The sequence below is a fragment of the Agelaius phoeniceus genome, chromosome 8 (assembly GCF_051311805.1).
Source record: "Agelaius phoeniceus isolate bAgePho1 chromosome 8, bAgePho1.hap1, whole genome shotgun sequence".
Classification (NCBI taxonomy): domain Eukaryota; kingdom Metazoa; phylum Chordata; class Aves; order Passeriformes; family Icteridae; genus Agelaius; species Agelaius phoeniceus.
In genome coordinates, this window is record NC_135272.1 from 23,302,666 (window position 1) to 23,323,104 (window position 20,439).

Sequence of the window (20,439 nt, forward strand, 5' to 3'; positions counted from 1 at the left end):
CCTACAAACTTAAAACCTATCTGGTCACAAAGCCCATGCAAGTTCTGAGGGCCTCTAAATATATTTGGTTATAGCTGTATGAAATTATTACAGAAGAGCTACACTCCAGCTTGTCTCTCCCCTCCAAAATCACAATAGCTGCTAACGAAGTTCACAATACTGTATAACAACATACTCCAGAAAAAAAGCATTCCATGTGAATGTGACATGCAAATATTAAGACAGGACACCAGACTTCTTTTCTTTCCCCTTCCCAATGGGTATTTTATTTTATAGCATTTGCATTAGGTAATCAACTGAAACACTTAAACAACAGAAAGCTGGCAGCACAGTGAGGGAAAATGGAGATTATTTCTCAAACAAATAGCTGTGACAAAATTGTTTCAAGTTGGAATAGTATTGCACAAATGAATCAATTTACGGAGGGTGAGTGGGAGCAAGCATCTTCAACATGGATTGTGAGGAAAAAAGGCACTATTTAGCTGTGTGTGTGTTTAAAAATAAAAAGGTCATGAAGCACAATCCATGTTTTTCAAAATTACATTCAGTACTGCTTTAGAAATGCTCACAAACCTGTCTCTTTTGCAGAAGCTATGGAAAGCTGCTGATGTAAGTATCAGACAGTACAAGTGTACGAACATTTATAATTATGCTCCAGATAAGTCTCAAGAAGAGAGGCTCTTTCTATAAATACTGCTGCAAAGGTTATACAGTTGCATAGGCTTACAGTAAAGGAAGCATCCATCCAACTAAGCAGCCTTAAACTTTCTTTAAGTTCAATCTCTAGTAGTCATAAAATATGCTCTAACTTTGAAGAGCTAGATTGGCAGTGCACTTGAATCAGGCTTTTCCACTGACTGCTTAAGCAGCACAGCTCAGACAGTATCATCCACACACCTTTTTGTCACATACACCTTTAAGTATACATATACACATTAAGCCAGGTAAGCTTAATGGAAAATTTTAACAGAAGTGTAAAAAAAAAAACTGAATTTTTCCCAGTATAAGATAGAATTACTCTGAGATCATCAATAAGCAAAAGTTTATTCCGGTAATGTAAAAATAGCTAGGTATCTTCAGAAAACCTAAATACCCAGAAAAGGCATTTCAAATGATCAGGGTGGGCTGGTTCTCCACATCCTACATTGTATAGCTATACATTTTAATGTGTGTTTGAAAATGAAGCCATAATCAGCATACCAATAAAAGAGAGATTGCTAGAAAATCCACCCAGAACAAGCAGGAATGTGCACAGAGGACATTCTGCATCCTAGCCTTGGGTCTGCTTATAGATGCACTAAGAAAATAAAAGTGAAATTCTTGTTGTGTGGCTGCAGAATTATTAAGGGAAGGAGCTAAAAGCACTGCTGCTCTCCTGCCAGCACTGCCCAGAGTATCACAAGTGCCCCGAGCATGCTGTGGGCAGGGCTGTGTAGTCACCTGCACAGCAGGACCTTGTGCCTCAGGCTGACATCAGGAGTTTCAACAGGGCTAGAGTTGTGCACAAAATCTGGGTGGCACTTTTGTACAGAAAGTACACAACAGTGTCACAAAATCTACTCTCAACTATATGTAGATATATGAGCATTTCAGCACCTTTCAAATGAACTCAGCCCTGCAAAAAGCCAATCTCACTCCTCTACAGAGAGTACAGTGACTCCACTATAAAGATCTGTGTTCAGGAGGCTGCATAATAGTTTACTGACCATACAACCTGCAAAAACAAAACTTCACATATTGCTGCTTTCCTCTATGAGTCATTAAGGGAAAATACATGAAATAAATAATATTTATATACCATCAAATATTATTAATGGCAACAACTTGGATTGTTCCTGTTTCTAAACAGAAAACAAATAGAACAGATTATTAAAAAATCTGTAAAGCTCCTTTTCCTAAACTGTCTTTTAGGAAATCCAATTTGATAGTTGTAAATTCAAATTATTCTAAGTTCACAGTTGTCCTTAATGGTTGCACTAGATATAAAAGCAGATAGTCTTGTCTGCAGTCCTTGTGTGTTCTACAGATGATCACATTTTCTGAGTATACCTGAAATCAGTACCGCTCCAACTGTTGTTAGCATTTCTAAAAATGTTCCTAAAATTCTTGTTTGTCTCAACCATCACAGTTCACAGCAAAGAACAGGAAATTATAGCTGCTTAAATAAAATGTGTTATCTTACATGAACTATGAAAAATATATTGCTCTTTTAAAAGTAAAAAAATTTGCATTGTTCTATTGGTTTTGTTATTGGAGACTCGTAATTAAGAAATTCTAAATCCTGGAAGGAAAAAAAAGAAACATAACTTTCAAAACTGCTTACAGAATAGAAGTTGTTTCTGTAGACCCTACTGAAATCAGTAGAAGTTTTGTCTATTGTTTTCTTGTCAATAGAGAAGCAATTGTACATACCTACTTAGATGAATATTTTGCATTTTCTCTTAGCAAGCTCTTCAGCTCTCTTAGAGGTGCTCTGCTGAAAATTCTGAAGGAGATTCAAGAAGATAAACTAATCTGAATTAGAACAACATAGTAAAAAATCTAACATAAAACTATCACTGAGTGGAAATCTTTCCTGGGACTATAGATATTTATTTTACTTTTAAAAAAGGTGTCTGCTTTTCAATTAAAACTTTTAGATCTCCATTAACTACTTTTTGTGTATGACTCCTCAGTTCCTTTCATTAGCTAGGAAACATGTCTTCATGTGTGACCTAACACATCCTATATCCAAAGATGTTGGCATTATTATTATGTCAACAGACAAGAACAGGAAGTCTTATGCATGGTTCATGCTATATAAATGGTAACTTACGAGAAGGAACTTCCCTGATTATTTGGGAAGAACAAAGAGAGATCTATTTTTAAAATCAGAAGGGAAAAATCTAAGAAAACAAAGAAACTGCAAGATGTACTTGATAGTCTCTCGTTATCCTCTCTGTAATTGGGCTGTTGCTTTTGGCTGCAGACATCCAGTTCACAGACCATTTTCCATTTCCTTTGTTTTCATTACAAGAACAAGCTGGTTAAAGAAACTCCACTTGGTAATTTTAAACTAAACCTTCAGCATCATACCTTAAGAATTTAAACCTTTCCCACCATTCCTTTCTTTGTCTCCTCAGTGCCTTCCCGATCAAATCTTGTGAAAAGCACTTTTAAGAAAAGGCAGGTGGAAGCTGTGTAAATAGTCATATCTTTAAGAAAATTCAATAGGAAAAATTCTTGCAGTGCTCCATGGCCATTTGCTATAATGCAGTGGCCCCAAACATCTGTTCTCAAATTTCAATTTACTTCATTTGCCAGGTGTTTCACATTCTTAATAATTGCAACTCACAAATTCACAACAGTCACGTAAGGCAGTTACATAAATACAATTATGTCAATCAAGTTCACTGCACCTTTCCCAACCAGACTGCATATGACAATTTTCTTCTTGTTCTCTTACCCTAATAAAAGGATGAAGACTACTTTTCTGAAAAGAAAATCCCTGGAAAACATTCTGGTATTGAAGTCAGAGAGGTCACTGAAGTGCATTTCAGCAATGTCCAACAGTTAACTCAACCAGGAAGTAGATGTGATGTTTTTCACTTCACACATAACAGAACCAGTGCAAAAAACCCCACTTAAAACTAATTACTTTAAACCTTTTGGTCCAAATACATAAAATAAGCAGTATTTACAGCATTTTACTCCTTTTGTAAATGCAATGCTTTAAAACACATTATAAAGCACCTCAGTAAAAATATTCTACAGATAAAAGTATTGAAGTAGTAGGAAAACCCTAGCCATACCACAGCTCACTAGTAGAGTCATAATATGGATTCACCAATACCTCAGTTTACAATTATTACAAAGAATCCATGGAGAAACTTACTGAATTTACAATTTTTATACCACTGTGTAAGGATCAACTAGAACTGCAGACAATACCAAATTTCTTTGTAGTTTTCCCAACCTCAGCCAGTGGTGGTGGTGATCAAAAAAAAAAAAAAAAAAAAACAAAAACAAACCAAAAAAAACCCAACAAAATCCCCACTGCTGATTCTTTAACTTTTTACAATAGTAATGTGAAAATGACATTTTTAACACCAATGAGTAGTTGTAATTTTTTAATAAAACCACATATATAAATATGGGCAATTCCAGCAGCAGCATTTCTCAGCAGAACATGATTAACCATCCCAATTAATATCATGTGACATGATTCACTAAAACAAAGCACAGATGTCAACCAGTTATTAGGACTACTCATACTGTATACAACCAAAATTTCCATGTTGAAAGCTGGGGAAAAATGATTTCCTCTTCACAGAAGTATAAATGAAAATAAATTGCTCTGAAAATTAAAAAGAGCATCAATAGAAGTGGTTTTTTGATTGTTTACATTTTCAAATAGGACTGCCGTGTTTTAATTGCTCCAAATTACATTGTAGATTTCTTCAGGTTAAGGATATTGACTCCCACTGAAAATATTAGTTAGATAAAAGAAATGAAGCCTTTGCTTCTGGATTACCAACACAGCTATATCCAAAGCCCTGGAGGTGATCCACAACCCACTTTTCCTGTATAAAGAAATGTCTTGGAGGTCTACAAGCAATCTAGTTTCCATGGTTGAGGACTAAGATGATGATGTGGCCAAAGATTTAGGTCCATAAATCTAATAGTATAGCATTCTTAGTTTGATTTAGGGTAAATCTTTTCATAGAAAAAGTTTTGAGCCAGAATATACAATTCTCCATCTTTTTCCCGAACTGCATGTGCTCTGACAAACTGAAATTGCTCCAGTGCAAATTCATAGAACTCATTCTCCATTTTCCAGATTTCAGACTGCTGTAGCTTGGCAATAGTTTCTTTTGTGGGAAGTTTTTTCTCAGTTGTTTTCCTAAGATGCGACTTCTTTCCTAAATGCAAAATGAAAGCAATAACTTCACTTTCAAGTTCACGTGCTCAAAAAATGTTTACAGTCCTTTGTTATTTACAGAGGTTTTATATTCTCAGTGTGTTGATAAACTGCATTAGAAGAAGCAGGCTTTAATCCAAAATTTATTAACACAACATGAAGAGTTGGAAACCTGCAGTCTCTCTCACTCAATGTTTATGAATTTTGCATCCATTCTTTCAATTCTTCCTGTTTGCTCTAATAAACCCAGGGAAGGAACATTAATTTAAGGAGTAAGATTACTCCATATAATGGACCTGGAGCAAAACTGGTCTTTCAAAATTAATTATTTATATGCTAAGCTGGTATCAAATGTTAAGAATTTTAGAAACTGCAGAGACTTCTTTCATAGAATCATAGAAACATTTATGTTGGAAAAGACATTTAAGGTCATCGAGTCCAACCACAAACCCAACATTGCCAAGTCCCAGTCAGCCATGTCCCCCAGTGCCACATCTACACATCTTTTAAATACCTCCAGGGAAGGTTATATTCAACTCAGACTACCAAAAACCTCCCTGTTCTGGTGTAGCTCTCTGTAGCTCTCCATAAAAGAAAAAAAAATCTTGTTTTTGCATGATTTCAATTGTCTATTTCTAATCAAAATATAATCTCTACTAATAGCATTTAAACCATTATTCTCCCATCTAAATAGGATACTATAGTCTTATCACAAATTATACATAAGCCATATCCCTGTTGCAGAGTTTCTGAGACAAAGATGACCAAAATGATGACGAGATTTTCCCCAAGGAGTGCTGCTGCTTTCTAATTAACTTGTTAATACTACATATCCAGGCTCTGTACATCAGATCCTTTTCTCCCTCTATTTGCAGCAAGGAGCCCTGCTAAGATAGATCTTCTCTTCATCATAAATTGCATGGCCAGCTCCTAGAAACTGAGCTACTTCTTGTAGCTAGGAGTGCAGGAAGATAAACATCTACTTCAGTCTCTGCATCCCTCAGGCTTTATTGCTCAGCCAACCAGGCTGCATTGAGCACAGGGCTTCTGAGGAAATGGAAATCTGCCACATCAGCTACTTTAAAAAGCTGAAGCCACTGTAAAACTTTAAAAAAAATACTCTGTTACAAACATATCACAATGTTACATGCAGTATACCTACACATCTACCTTTACCCCAGCCTTAAATATTTATAATTTGTGTGAGGCAGAAAGATACTTAGACTAGCATCACCCCTGACAGAAAGAGAGAGAGAGAGAGAGAGAAAGAAAGAACTGAGAATCTTTGAAAAGGAGTTTGTTTCTTATATAGGAGCATCATCCAGCTGAGAGGCACACCTGGCAGAGACTCAAACTATTCACCTAGATCTAAACAATTTACAGTAAAAAAGGCAGAAAGTGGTTGAAAACTCCATGAATCAACTGTTTTAATACCTGTCCGGTACAGTTCTGTGGCACCCCTGAAGAACCGGGGCAGAGCTGCCTCCAATAACATGATAAAGTCTTCAAGCTCTTCAGTAACTCCCACTAGGAAGTATTCATTAATCAGATTGTATTTGGCTTGTTCCAAAGCCCATCTGCTTCCCACATTCCTAAAATGACAGAGAACAATTATATCAAGTTCCGATGTCAGCCAACAATCCTTAGTCCCTAGATGGAGATTACTTCACAACAGGACATTTGTATAGGAAAGGCAAGACTCATTCCAAGTTATAACCATTGCTAACTTCATTTCCCTTTGCAGTTCCTCTCATTTGTGTTCTCACCTAAAAATGTGACTCCTCTACTTATAAAATAGTCTAAACAAAAATATCCAGTGTGTGTGTGTATATGATTAATGCCTCTATTCAAGCAATTTTTTGGGGATTTACACTGTCTCAATATTAATACTCTGTCTCTACTTTCACATTAGATACCAGAAATCTGGCAAGAGCATACCTTCCCTTTTGCATCTTCTTTCTTTCCCTGCTTCTCCACATGGCCAGAGAGGAGACAGGTATGAACAACAGGCACTGAAAGAGGAGCTCCCAAGTGGCCATTTACTTTGCTTATGTTTGAAAGAACAAAACCTTTGACAAATAATTGCCCTTGCTATCACTCAATCTTTCAAAAACTCTATGGGGTTTTTTTGGGGTTTTTTTGCTTAAGAGTTTTTTAAAGTCTTTGCCATTATTATAAAATATTTTGCATTGACAGATGGACACAATTTGCTTTTGTTTCAGTTTCTGCTAAGTAGCATTGACTACTGGATATCTGGTAAACGTTTAAAAAGACGATAAATTTATCCTGATCTCAATTATTGTGTAATTCCCAGGAACTTTGGGAGCTTGAACTAAAATATATCCATTCCAAAAGAAGGATTCTGTAGTCTGACATAAGAGAAAAATGTCAAGACTTTAAATCTGCAAAAATGATTTTTAAAATTGAAAACATGTTTTCCCTCATAGCACTGCTGATACAGTATTGTAACATACTGCTAGTTTAAAGAAGTGCAAAACTGTTTCAGTAAATCCATCTTTAACAGAAAACACTCAAGTATCCACTGCTTCAATCTGTTCAGTCCCTCACACTTTTATCAACTGGACTACATACTGAAATTTGTTAAAGTTTAGATTTCAGCACTGATGTACTTGATGAACAAGCTACATTCAGCTCCCTACCAGCATTCTGAGCTGTGGCCACAGAAGAATGGAATTTGAAGCCAAAGTTTCTCTGGAGCACAGTCGGAACCTCCAGCTGCCACACATTCATCAAAGGTCTGGAACAAAGACAAAATTGAGCTGAGCTTTAAAATCTCATCTATGTATCTAACATCTCAAACAGAAAAACACATATATGATGTTTTAGAAAAAAATGTCAAGCCTTGCTTTCACAGTGTTATCAGGATGATCTACTATCTCAGCTAAACAGTACTTGGACAGTCCTTTATGGTTACAAGTAATGAACAATTGATCTTACCTGATACATTGATATACCTTTGATATAACTTTAGCAAAGGCTATTTGTCAAAACTAGCAAAAATAGTCAATAACTGTTGGTATAATTATTTTCCCCTATAAAAGAAGTCACTAAAGATACAGCATCAAATGCCATGAGGAATTGTGTGATCCTGCAACAGCTGGGTCTTTTTTAATACAGAACATTGTGCATTTTGTCTTTTAGATTAAACAAGCTTCTATTACATTTGAATAATGAGAAATAATTGCCATTTCAAAGGCTAATTTTGTTTTGGCAATCAGAAGAACTGAAAAGAAGTTGTTCACAGCAGAACAGAATATTCCATACAATATTGCTCTTGATGTGGATACACTGCTGTAGTAACAGAGTTTCAACTGCAGTAACACAGTTACAATAGAAACTCCATTAGCGCGGCAGGGAATTTGTAAATGCTTTACTGTGTCACAATAAAGGAAGCACTTGTGACACTTCTAATCAAGATATAAGGCCTGTACCTAGGATATATTAAAAAATAATAGATCCCATGGACAACTTTTTAGATTGCTTCTTCAGTATAATTACAAGTTTCTGTTCAAAGCAACTATGTAAAAACACATTTGTGTAATTATTTGGGGTTAAGAAAAAGAACAACATGATTTGCTTTTATTTTGAGGTGAAGTTTATGAGATAATCTGAAAAAATTATTGATACTATGCCAAAGCAGGGAGTAAACTATGGTGCCTTGGTTCACATTGAACTCTGAGTTTAGAATAGCTTGTACATGTCACACATCATAGATAAAAATGCAGCTTAAGTGGGAAAACAAGACATTGGTATGCTTTTCCTAGCATAGTTCTCTAGGGAAAGTCTGCACTGATCTATTGTTAAATGCACCTCCTAAATTATGAATGTTTATACTAAAAATGAACTGGCATCTATGCAAAGAAAGATTTCTTTGCTTATACCTGCAGGTTATTTTACAGTTAATAAGCAAGAGGAAGCAAGCCATTTTCTAAGTAAGCTGAAATAGGACAGACTTCCTTCCACACTTCCTCTTATGCACCTACCTTGGCTGTTCCATCCAGAGATTTATTATAAGAAACACTTGCCTCTACAGACTCTGCATTTGGAGCCAAGCTAACTATGACTGGAAGCACAGGGTACAGAAAACAACCAAGTTTAGAATTCTTCTATATAGATGCCATGGTATGGACTAGGAGGGGCCAGAGTATAAAATACATTGAGATTCCTTCCCACTAATAAAGGAACAATTGAGTTTCACTAGAAGTAATTCCTGATCTTCCCTACTTTTCAACTCTAGAGCTTTTCATTAATCTACTGTAACACATACTAGAATAAAGACACTGCAGTTGGCTCAATCCATTTTTGAGCTTAATTTTAAGCTGAATTTTATAACTAAGGTATGCAAAATTTACATCATCTATATATGGACAGTTCTCCAGAGACACTTTGGAAAAATAGTACTACCTGATTTACATGAAAGAAGCCAGAAGCTTGATACAGTAAATCAATTTCACTTCAAATGAACTTGAAATGCTTACAGAACATTTTAAGTCTGTACAACAACTAAGTCTCTCAAACCAAAAGAAAGTGGTATCGTAGTGATAAAATGTAAAAAGTCCCTTCAATAGAAAAACATCAAATTAATAACGCAATGCATTGCAAGCATTATAAACAGAAATGCATATGACCTTTTTCCCAGCAAATCAAATCCCAGCTTACAGTGCAGTCTACCAAGCAGCAACACTAAGGATTTTTGGCATGTTTCTCAGTGACTACCTAACCACCTTGTTTGGATTATAATTCAAAATTAAAATAAACACTTAAATTTTACTCTTTTCAGTAAGTTTTATGTCCTAGAAACAGCTCAGACTTAGCAGCATGCTCAGCTTTCCAAGTGACTGATCTCAAGCAGGAAAGAGGAAGACAGGCTACAAAAGATGAGATCCTATCTCTCTTTTTTTAAAATGCCTTTATGATATCATATCACATCACCTGTTCATCTGTTTAGCCAGTTCTATAATGACAATTTTTAATCTTAATTTCAATTTATTCTTGAAGCTTTCCTCTTCCTATGCTGCTGTGCTTCAGGATACCGGGACAAACTGAACTGCAGTAACTGAAGATGGCGCTAAAGCCTAAATAACAGAGGAACATTTAGTTCCCAACTGGAAAAAAAAGAGGAATGGTTTGCTCCAAATATTTTAAAAGCACTATTTAGATGTGGACAGCACACAAAATGATTATTCACAATCATTAGTTGTTATGGTGTTTATAGACTAAGCTGTATATTTTGTGTGACTTTTGCTTGTTTTTTCAATGTCTCTTGGTACTCACACAGCACTACACTAAATTGTCAACATTACAGAAAAACAGCATCAGCTTAAGAAAATATAATCACTGAAAATGTATAAAGTCTTTGGCTCTGTAAAGTAAAAAATTTAATTACATTTTATAGGATTCCACACTATTCAAGCTACAATTTTGTAACCCATACTCATGCATTTTATACCCTGCTTTTCTTCCCAATATAAGAAAAATGGAAACCAACATGCCCAGAAAGGTCATACTGCAAACCATGACAGTGGATGTAGAGATTCTTTCTGGAACAAATCGCTTATGGAGCCTAAATGACGTTGCCATCCTGAAACTGTATCAGTAGTCAATGTTTGAATGTGTTAACCTGAATTTGTCTACAGCCACCTAAGACGCGAGGAGGAAGTACAGAAATTTATGTGTCAGACTCCACAGTTTCCAAAAAGATATTGCAGTGTTTACATTTTTAAAAAATAGAATAAATTGGGTTGCTAATTATATGATAATAATCAACAAAGCCAAAGCATCAGCAGTTCTACAGCTTTTGCTGAAAAAATATGTCTCAACATATTTTCAACAAGAAAAGATGTAGCCTGCTTACACAGAGGATAAACCTAATCTGGTAATTATAATTCTGGATACCTAATAACAATTTAAAAACCTATTTTATTTAATTTTTTAACAAATTGCAACATACAGTGAATTTATAAGGGTACAGAGAACCTACTAATGTCATGCTCTGCTCCAGTATGGACAGGAAATGGAGAATATAGCTTACAAAGCCATCACTATCACCAAGGCTGATAAAATAACAATTTGGCTTTGATCAGGGTAGTTTTAAAATTGTCTTCACATTGATTTTAGTAAGCTCAGCATATATTATTGGGTGTACTTTACCTTTTTATCCCCCTGCTTTCGCCTCCGTAGCCCTGGTCTGTAATCATCTCCAAAGCGCAGAAAGTAATAGTAAGAAACTAGGCGTTCTATAGGGTCTCTTATGACATTTATGTAAATTGGTTTCTTTTTAACACCAAATCTAAAGTAAAAGAGGAAAAAACATCTTTCAAAGGACAAGTCAAAGCTTCTCATCTAATACTAAAAGCCTGTCTTTATTGCTACAACTGAAATCCATACACAGAACACATGACACTGAGAGGAAGCTTAATGATCACTTCTTTTCATCTCATACCCAGTGCACTACATGGATGGGAAAGTAAGTTCAATTTCAGTCTGCCTAAGATAATGATTTTAAGGGTTTATTATTAAAGAAACAAACAAAACAGATATATTGTCACATAAATAGATACTAAAAATGTTTACACAACCATCTTGACTCTAGTAATGCCTTAACTAGTTAAGCAGCCACATTCATGTTTATAGTAAGTACAAGGAAGTTTGATATGGAGTTCTGGTCCTTGTGAACTGGGCTTTGCAATGCTGTGAGTGGTTTTCCTGGCAGGTCTCCAGCTGTCAGAGACATTAACTCTAATAGCAGGAAGACAGAGCTCAGAGCCCATCCATAGCCTGGGTTGAATGCATACAGCTATGCTTATTAAATATAAGTCTAAGATAGTATCTGTAACCATATTAACTTTTCTATCTAAAGATATTAAATTTTTCCATAGACATTTACCCTAAGCAAATTTTGATGCCCTCCACTACAAACAGAAGCCTGATGAAATGAGGTGGTAAGCTCATACGACACAGGAGAAAAATTTAAACCACCAAACTGTTTTGTGCAAATGCTACCTTTCAATGATCTATGCTCAAGTCAGCTTTTACAATACATTCTCAGTTTTCTTTTCTTTTCCATTCGAGATATTCTGTGGCAAATTATTATGGTATCCAAATATTAAAGAGTTTATATCACAGTGGAAATTGCAAGTGTGTCAAGTGCCCTGAAGTAAAGCTAGAAGCTGGAAAAAAAAGTTCTCTTCTGTTCCTATGCAAACTGGGAAAGTGTTCTCCATCAAAAGAGGGCCATTCATGCCTAGCTTGGCTAAAACAGAGAACTCACAGTTTTAAGATGCAGTACCATGATTTTTAAAGGGGCAAATTTTACTACCAGATACTGTGCATATGAGGAATGTTAAGTTGAAAAGCTGAAGAACAGAAGTGTAGCAAAAGTAGCAGAAAGGAGGAAGTTAGAAAAAAAACAATTAACAGGCATTGCTTTTGCCAAAAACAAGCACTACAGACAGAGAAATTGTTAAAGGCTACAGAAAGAGCACTTGATTCTCCAGTGCTGCCAGTAGAGTACCAATGATTCAGGCTGGAGCACTCTAAGGCAGAACTGCTGACATCTCTCTGCATGCCAGCTGTGACTTCCCACAGTCTGCAGAGGAGAGAGGGGTGAATATTTCAACTATTCTGATGCAAAGTCCAGGCTTTGAACTTCACCCTCTTTAAACTCCACTGAAGTGCATGAGACATGCAGGTGGTGTCCCCTTCCACAGACTGCTGCAAATGCTGGGGGAGCTGTAACAAACCATTTCCATAGAGAGCAGACTCAGCCAATGAACAGCACATATCTGTGGGTTAATTGCAGATATCCAAGCCCTTAGAAATGCTTGTGCTGCATTGTACAGTCACCTGCATTTGCACATGAGCTTGAAGAACTAGTTTCAGTTACAAGTAACATAAACTTACCAGTAACATAACTTATTACTCTAACCTTATTAATAATGATAATGAATTGGCAATTGCATTGTCAAAGAACATTTTTTCCCAACTATTTACCAGAGAAAATAGAGAATAAATGGATAAGAAATTTTAAAGACAAAAAGAAAAGGGAAAAAACTTAAACTTTTATTAGCATAATTTCTACGTGGATGGATTACAATAACTTGTCCTCAATACTGTGAGTTATTGATGGAATCCAGTACTTTAATTTTCAGCATATTTTAAGAGGTACTTCTGATATTTGAGAGTGGACCTAAGTCTGATGTCCATGGATAAGGAAGCACTGACTCTTCTGAAATATTTTACACTTCTTAACTACAAGAATGTTCATTACAAGAACATACCTCACAGCCTTAAAGGTGTGGGCCTTGCCAAGCACAACCAGCGTATTCAAGATATTATTTTAATAATGAAAACCCAAAGTATGAGAAAGCAAGCTGTTGTGGGGAAAAAAAAATCACTCAGGTGAAAGGGCAACAAACAACAAAGACAAGGATAACACAGTCCTGGAGGGAAGATGCAGATGAAAGAAATCTGTGAAATTGCTTAGATGCTTTCTAGATGTAAAATATTTTAGTTTTAGGAGTTCCAGTATCTGAAAATGTTTTCAGCTTTATGAACTAATGCATAAAATAACATTCAGCTTTGCTGCATCTGAAAGCAGTTACTCAGTTCAAGCGTTTATTAATGTTGAAGCATTTTAATTTTAAAAAGTCAGAAAGGAAACTAATGAATTTTGATGTATTTTATTTGATTGACTGATTTGTCAGTAACTTTTTGCCTGTTACTTCTTGTAAACTTGGTGCTACTGGTTATTTTCAGCTACTACTGTAGCTTTTCGCATTTTCTGATAATGTACAGTATTGGGAATCCACACAGGTCTCACTTCCCCACCTCATTCTTTGTAATAAAAAGTCCAAATTAAAAATCAGAGTACATGACAGAATGAGTAATTAAAAGGAATGACTAAACAAAAGGAATTATTACATACAAAAAAGAATCTAAATAAATACTTTAATGCACAGAAACATAGAAACACTGAGTGACCATCAGCAAGAGGTAAAAGTAGCGGTTACTATCATTTGTGCAGTCAAATGTAATGAGATCTGAAAATGCCACTTTCAATTTTAAATAATTTTCCACATGCTCCAAGTGCAAGATAAAGCACTGCCTAGTAAGCATCTTAAGCAAAACTGACTTGTCAGTTCAAGGGGAGGTTTCATAAGACTGAGGTATTGAGGATCACAGCTTTAGATCCAGAAGCAAAAATAAGACAAGAAAAGAAACACATGAAAGTGGAAATAAAGATATGATCCTGAACCTTTGAAGTCAGTGGGACAATTTTTAAGATATTTTATTTAATTTAATTTTAGAAGTAGCAGCATTTAACTCCACAAGAATTATTTCAATGCTTTTTCTAGCAAATCAAACTATTATAGACCAGAAAACTACTTAAAAAGACAACTTTTCATATTTTGATAAAGTGTAAAAGGATACTAAGGTAGAGAAGAATTACATAACTTAAGAGGCAGGTGGTGTTACTCTTTATATGAAGCATTTTTGAGAATAGGCATGTTAAACCTCCCCAAAATGGGAAGCCAATCCTAAAATCGAACTGCCAGTGCTTCAGAGAAAAGCCATGATTTTCAGCAAAACAAGCTTGGAATTTAGACAAGGAACACTAATCCCAGTATATAAACGTTTTCTTTTATAAATGAGACTCGGCTATAGTTTATCATGCAAGACAAGAAGAGCAATGGGTGAAGATCACCCCCAAACTCCGGCACTCCGCGAGGGCCGGGGCGCGGCTCCTGCCCACGCTGCAGTTCCCAGCTGGAGCGCTGGAGGGCGCGGCTGCCCGGCCGGAGCCCATGGGAACGTACTTGGCGAAGTCCAGGTACGAGACGTGGCCGTGGTAAAATCCCGGCTTCATCTCCTTCCACGAGGTCACGTTCTTCACAAAGCGCACCTGCGAAAGCGGGCAACAAAACGTGTTTCTGTGTGCCTCATTACATTTACCCATACACGCTCTTTCCTGGCTTTTGATCTTATAATGCATTCGATTAAAAACTCTATTTTGAGTATTATAAAAAACAATTGTGCCCCCTAAAGTAGACTTTCCTGCAGCATACAGATGACTGATTTTAGGTCATCAGGATTTAATGATCAGAAACTAACAAAAGCAGAATACAGCAATCAGAAGGACAGGCCAAGGAAACCTATCACAAAAATATCAGCAAAACAAACATTTATTTTTTTGTCAGTGCATTTTATTTGTAATTGGAAAGGAAGGCAGAATTCTTTCAGTAGAAATGCAAGTACATATTTTACGGAATTGTCAGATCTGATATTCAGTCCCTCAAATAAAAGTGTACCAGATTTACAGCATGTTCTTAAACCTATTTTATTGGGATATAAGAAACAAATCTGATGGGTTCATTTGCTCCTCCATCCCAAAATGCAATGCACAAATAATCCAGAAATGTTATAAATGCATGCAATGTAAATCAGATCTATAGTCTGCTATTTTGAATAGTCATCTTAAGCCTAACATTTCAGTGAAATTTTCATGCTAAAGCATGAAGTAGCCCTTAAATGAGGGCTGATAGAACACTTATTGGCAAACTTCACAAAAATAGGAATAGCTTTACATTTCAAAGAACAAAATAAGACACATGCCCCAAACCAGAGAGTGTGATCAAATTAAGTGGGACATGCAAATCCTGATAGAGCTTGGCTTTACCAGATGAACAGAATATTTTAACATCAAAGCAAGTAACTGAAAGTTATTCCAAAACTAGTGAATTGGATAATAAAGAGAGGATGATAAATTTGTACTGCCTGAGCTGTTTGACAAAGATATGCCATTTCTGAGGCTGTGAATTAAAAGATAATGTTCTCTGCACATCTGCAATATCTTTTCTGTTATACAGAGAAACAGATAACCACAAAGATTCTAAGGTGAGACAAGAGAGACAAAAAAGCAAAGTTTGAGAACTCAAGACAACACACTAACTACCATTCTGTAAGGTCAAATGTATTGAAAGTGTCCTGAAGCATAATATTCACTACTATAACCTCCCAGTTGAAGATTTTAAGAGGTGAGACTGGCAGGCTGCTCTGTCTTCAATTGTGCAAAACTCATGGTCTATGATTTAAGAGGTTGGTAACTTTATTTCTTTAAACACTGGCTCTTGGACTCTCAGATAACAGAAATTTATTCTAATTTTTAATAACAGGTAACATTAATTTTTTTTAGTATACAAGTTTCACAGTTTGTGGTATTACAAAATTTAAAGCATATATTGCACATTAAAATGGTGGCAAATCTAGCTGAAAAGCACTGCACAATGTTACACAATGGTGTTTTATAAACTGCATTGGCTTTCTGTCTGATTTTGTCCATAGCACAAACTGTTAATATGGGACTTTGAATCCAGTTGAACTACCTTTACCTTTACAGGTAAATAAACTGAAATAAACCACAATTCCATTCACTGTATCTTTCCAAAATTAATGATAAGATATTTTCAGTGGAGAGCCTCAGCTACAAATACTTCTTTACCTGGCAAAGATATTTCCTAAATACAAAATATCAATCACCTTTCCTTCCCTCACCTTATAAACCCCAAAATGTCATGGCTGGTTCAATTCTCCAAGTAAACCAGTTATGCTATTTAGGCTGTGCAGTGCAGCTCACATATTAAAGTGTTCATTTACGTTTCCATGAATGAGCTTTTTAAAATCTTGTATCATCTAACATGATTTCTAATTCATTTCAGTTTCTAATAGACTTGGACTAGACATAAGGTAATGTTAAGTACAAAATCCTAAGTTTTTTTGTTTTAGATCCCCATGCCAGCCATCTGGCATCAAAATGTAGATCTTTCAGGCCTCTAACACCAGCCAAGCTAAGAGAAGGCTAGGAAGGTTTTATAACACACCTGTGACATTTACATCTCTCTTAGGACAGACCTACAACATGCTGAGCCCTGAGAACTATAGTTTCTAACACCTATAACTAGCCTGCAGGCAAGAGATTTTTTTTTTCTCTCATAATTTGCAGCATTCCAAAAGCCAGAATTGTTCCAGGTCATGGACAGCCTAATGAGTCTGGATTCACACATTTTAGGTCAGAGATTAATATTGCTCACTGCTTCATACTGTTAAATATGATCAATTTTACTTTTCTTTTCAGGGCTTAGCAGATACTGTAGCTTTCAAGAGACAGAGCAAGCTTCTCCATCAGAGCCCAATTGAATAAAATTTGAGGTGACTTTAAAAGTTCACATAGATGTGAATGGAATTCCTGTGAAGCTGTTTCAGGGTGCTTTTATATAATCAGCTACAAAGTTGCTTCACAGCCTTCAGTAAGTGGGAAATCAGCTGAGGTTCACTGAATTAAAAAGCCTGATCAAAGGTACTCCAGGGGCATAAGATGTCCTGACAGGTAAGTTAAACACATTCAGTTTCTAGGACAGTAGGAATTTAAAACAAGTCCCAGTGAGCCAAAAGAAGGAAAAACCCAACCAGCATACCAGGTCTGAGAAAAAGCCATGTGTGCAAACAAGTGATGCTGTAAGTTCTGATCTCTGTCCAGTAACTGCAGCCATCAGTGCCTCTTCTCTAGAGTCTGACTGCACACTCTCACATGAACTCATGCACACCCAGACACACTCACAGTCACACACACTCACACATGCACACACAGATGCATGTGTGCACACGTCTGCAAGCGTGTGTGTGTGTGATTGTGAGTGTCTGAGTGTATCTGATGTGTGTGCATGTGACTGTGCTTGTGTCTCAGCGTGAGAGTGCCTGAGTGTGCAAGAGTGTGTGTGCTAGTGTGCAAGAGAGAGTGTGTGTGTGCTAGTGTGCAAGAGAGAGTGTGTGTGTGCGTGTTAGTGTGCAAGAGAGTGTGTGTGCGCTAGTGTGCAAGAGAGAGTGTGTGTGTGCGTGTCAGTGTGCAAGAGAGAGTGTGTGTGTGTTAGTGTGCAAGAGAGAGTGTGTGTGTGTTAGTGTGCAAGAGAGAGTGTGTGTGTGTTAGTGTGCAAGAGAGAGTGTGTGTGTATGTGTGTGTGTGCTAGTGTGCAAGAGAGAGTGTGTGTATGTGCGTGTTAGTGTGCAAGAGAGAGTGTGTGTGTGTATGTGTGTGTGTGCTAGTGTGCAAGAGAGTGTGTGTGTATGTGTGTGTGTGCTAGTGTGCAAGAGAGAGTGTGTGTGTGTATGTGTGTGTGTGCTAGTGTGCAAGAGAGAGTGTGTGTGTATGTGTGTGTGTGCTAGTGTGCAAGAGAGTGTGTGTGTGTGTGCGTGTTAGTGTGCAAGAGAGAGAGTGTGTGTATGTGTGTGTGTGCTAGTGTGCAAGAGTGTGTGTGTGTGTGTGTGTGTGTGTGTGTGTGTGTGTGTGTGTGTGTGTGTGTGTGTGTGTCTGAGCTGGCTCTGACCCACAGGTCTGGAATGCTGGAACAGGCAAGCAGCACACCTTTGGCTGCATGCCATGAACAGCCACAAGCAAGCTCAAGGCAAGGACAGCTGAGAATCAATTCTGTGAGATGGTGAAAAGATTGAGTTCACCAGTTCAGCCACAGTACAGCCAGGATACCTGCCCTGCAGTAGAAGTTCTTTCTCAGAAGGAAAAGTACAATTGGCACATTCAGCACTTGTACTCAGTAGATCATCTAACTCCAAAAGAAAAGTTCTTAAATGTCCACAAACACATGACAGTACTTTCATTTCTTGCAGAGTTGCTGCAGGCTTTTCACTTGTTCCACTTCTGACAGCCACTGAAACCTCCACTAGCAGAGGAAATAAGTACCACTAAAGCAACTATGACTGTGCTGTCCTCTGAGAGACCAACTGTTTTAGAATGCACTTGGAAGCAAGATAATATATTTTCATGGTGCTCTTTAGAGGAAAAATTGAGAGAGAAACTGAAGGAGAAAAAAACCCAAGAAACAGAAATCAGCAAGCTGAGGGACTGAAACACTGGATAATTGTAGCATTAATAACAGTACAGAGAATGTTCTCACACCCACTTTTTAAATAATATATCAAGAATACATGCTGTAATGCAGAACAGTAATTTAATTTTAAGTGCTTTCAATGACAACTTCACCATGTAACAAAAGCAATAAAGTTTGTGTGACTGGTATGCCATCCTGAGAGCTGTAACACAGGCATTCTTGTATGGACAAAGTGTCACTGCTGAAACGTGCAAGCAGCAAGTAAAACTCAACCAAACAACTACTCTGACTTAATTAAGAAAAGCACACAGGTCAGAAATGCAACATGAGCAACACAGCATTCAGCTTGCTGCAAAGAAAAGGCCCAGACTGGGGAAAGAGGGGCAGCTCCCAGGATCCTGCTGCCACAGATGCTGCAAAAGAAAGGAGGATTGCTGGGACAAGTTACACCTGAAACTAAAATGGTGTTAGCAACTCTTATCAGATTATCTCAAATCAGATACATACTATTTTGGAGTGGATTTTAAATATCATTTGTTTCATACTGCATTCAAGAAGTAAAGGTTTCACATATGGGCAGAGAACTTAGAATCTGTTAGAGAATTACAGTAGTTTGGAAAAAGTACAGCAGAAAAACTGCACAAAAGAACACTCTCTAACTTACAAATTTCTGTCAGGCCCAAAGCAATCTTCACCTTACCCAGGGAGATTTGCTTTAACACACAATATCACTAACAGAACAATTTTGTCTCTATGATATGTTTATATATTTTACTACTGGCACATAAACACCTAATGCACCCAAGTGAGCTATACTGCTGGAGGTGGCATATGAATATGCTGTGCTAGTCCAAGCCCACACAGAGTAAACATCATCAGCTACCACTCAGCACCCCTGCCATCTCTTGAATTATGCACTATGACTTGCAATGGCAAGGTGTTCTCTCCATGTATTGAAGGTGAATAATTATTTCTGCATCTTTGAACAACTATGCAATATATGAAGTTCTTCATTGTCAGCATCTCCTAGTTAATGGCCACCAAAAAACAGTATCAAGTGTCTAATTAAACTACATAATTTACCACCTTGGACAAGAGCATAGTATCAAAATGAAGGTAGGACTGACAGTATTGTGGACATGCTCAGCACAGACAGATTTCCATTTTTCAATAGATTATTATTAGAGGGAAGATGAAGAGTTTCTGTTTTATAAAACTAAGCCAGCAAAGAACAAATTTTATTTGAATTAAGTTCAAACAGGAATAGAAATTTAAGGTAGCCTGTGTTTAATTTATACCTACTCAATGACTAGCTCTCCTATCCTCCAGGACAGACCTCCATTTCAAAAGGCACCTTGACAGAAACAGAATTTGATGGGAAGTGCAGTACTATGATACCTGACTTGAGTATGATTTTTAATTAATAGGCTTATTAAATCTTTTGAAAAATCACCCTGCTCTTCGTGCACAGGTCTTAGTACTTCTTCTATGCAGTGGAAAGGACTATAGTGATGACTACCAGACTTTACTATCAGAGTAATCATGTATGACAGTACCACCTTCATATATAGGAAACAATTTTACAGGAGGAAATACTCCACAGTAACACAACTCCACTAT

The 20,439-nt window shown here is 36.8% G+C and overlaps 1 protein-coding gene across 1 annotated transcript in view; it reads right to left on the bottom strand.

Annotated features, from left to right (window-relative positions):
* Nucleotides 1–235: 235 nt before the first annotated feature.
* The window catches only part of HS2ST1 (heparan sulfate 2-O-sulfotransferase 1), a 79,130-nt gene continuing 58,926 nt past the window's right edge, over nt 236–20,439 (bottom strand). Inside the window, exons 3-7 of the mRNA XM_054638164.2 lie at nt 14,740–14,825; nt 11,072–11,210; nt 7,561–7,658; nt 6,335–6,492; nt 236–4,901 (exon numbers count right to left, since the gene is read on the bottom strand). Coding sequence (XP_054494139.1) covers nt 4,675–4,901; nt 6,335–6,492; nt 7,561–7,658; nt 11,072–11,210; nt 14,740–14,825 — 708 coding nt within the window. The 3' untranslated portion in view covers nt 236–4,674. The remainder of the gene's footprint in view (nt 4,902–6,334; nt 6,493–7,560; nt 7,659–11,071; nt 11,211–14,739; nt 14,826–20,439) is intronic.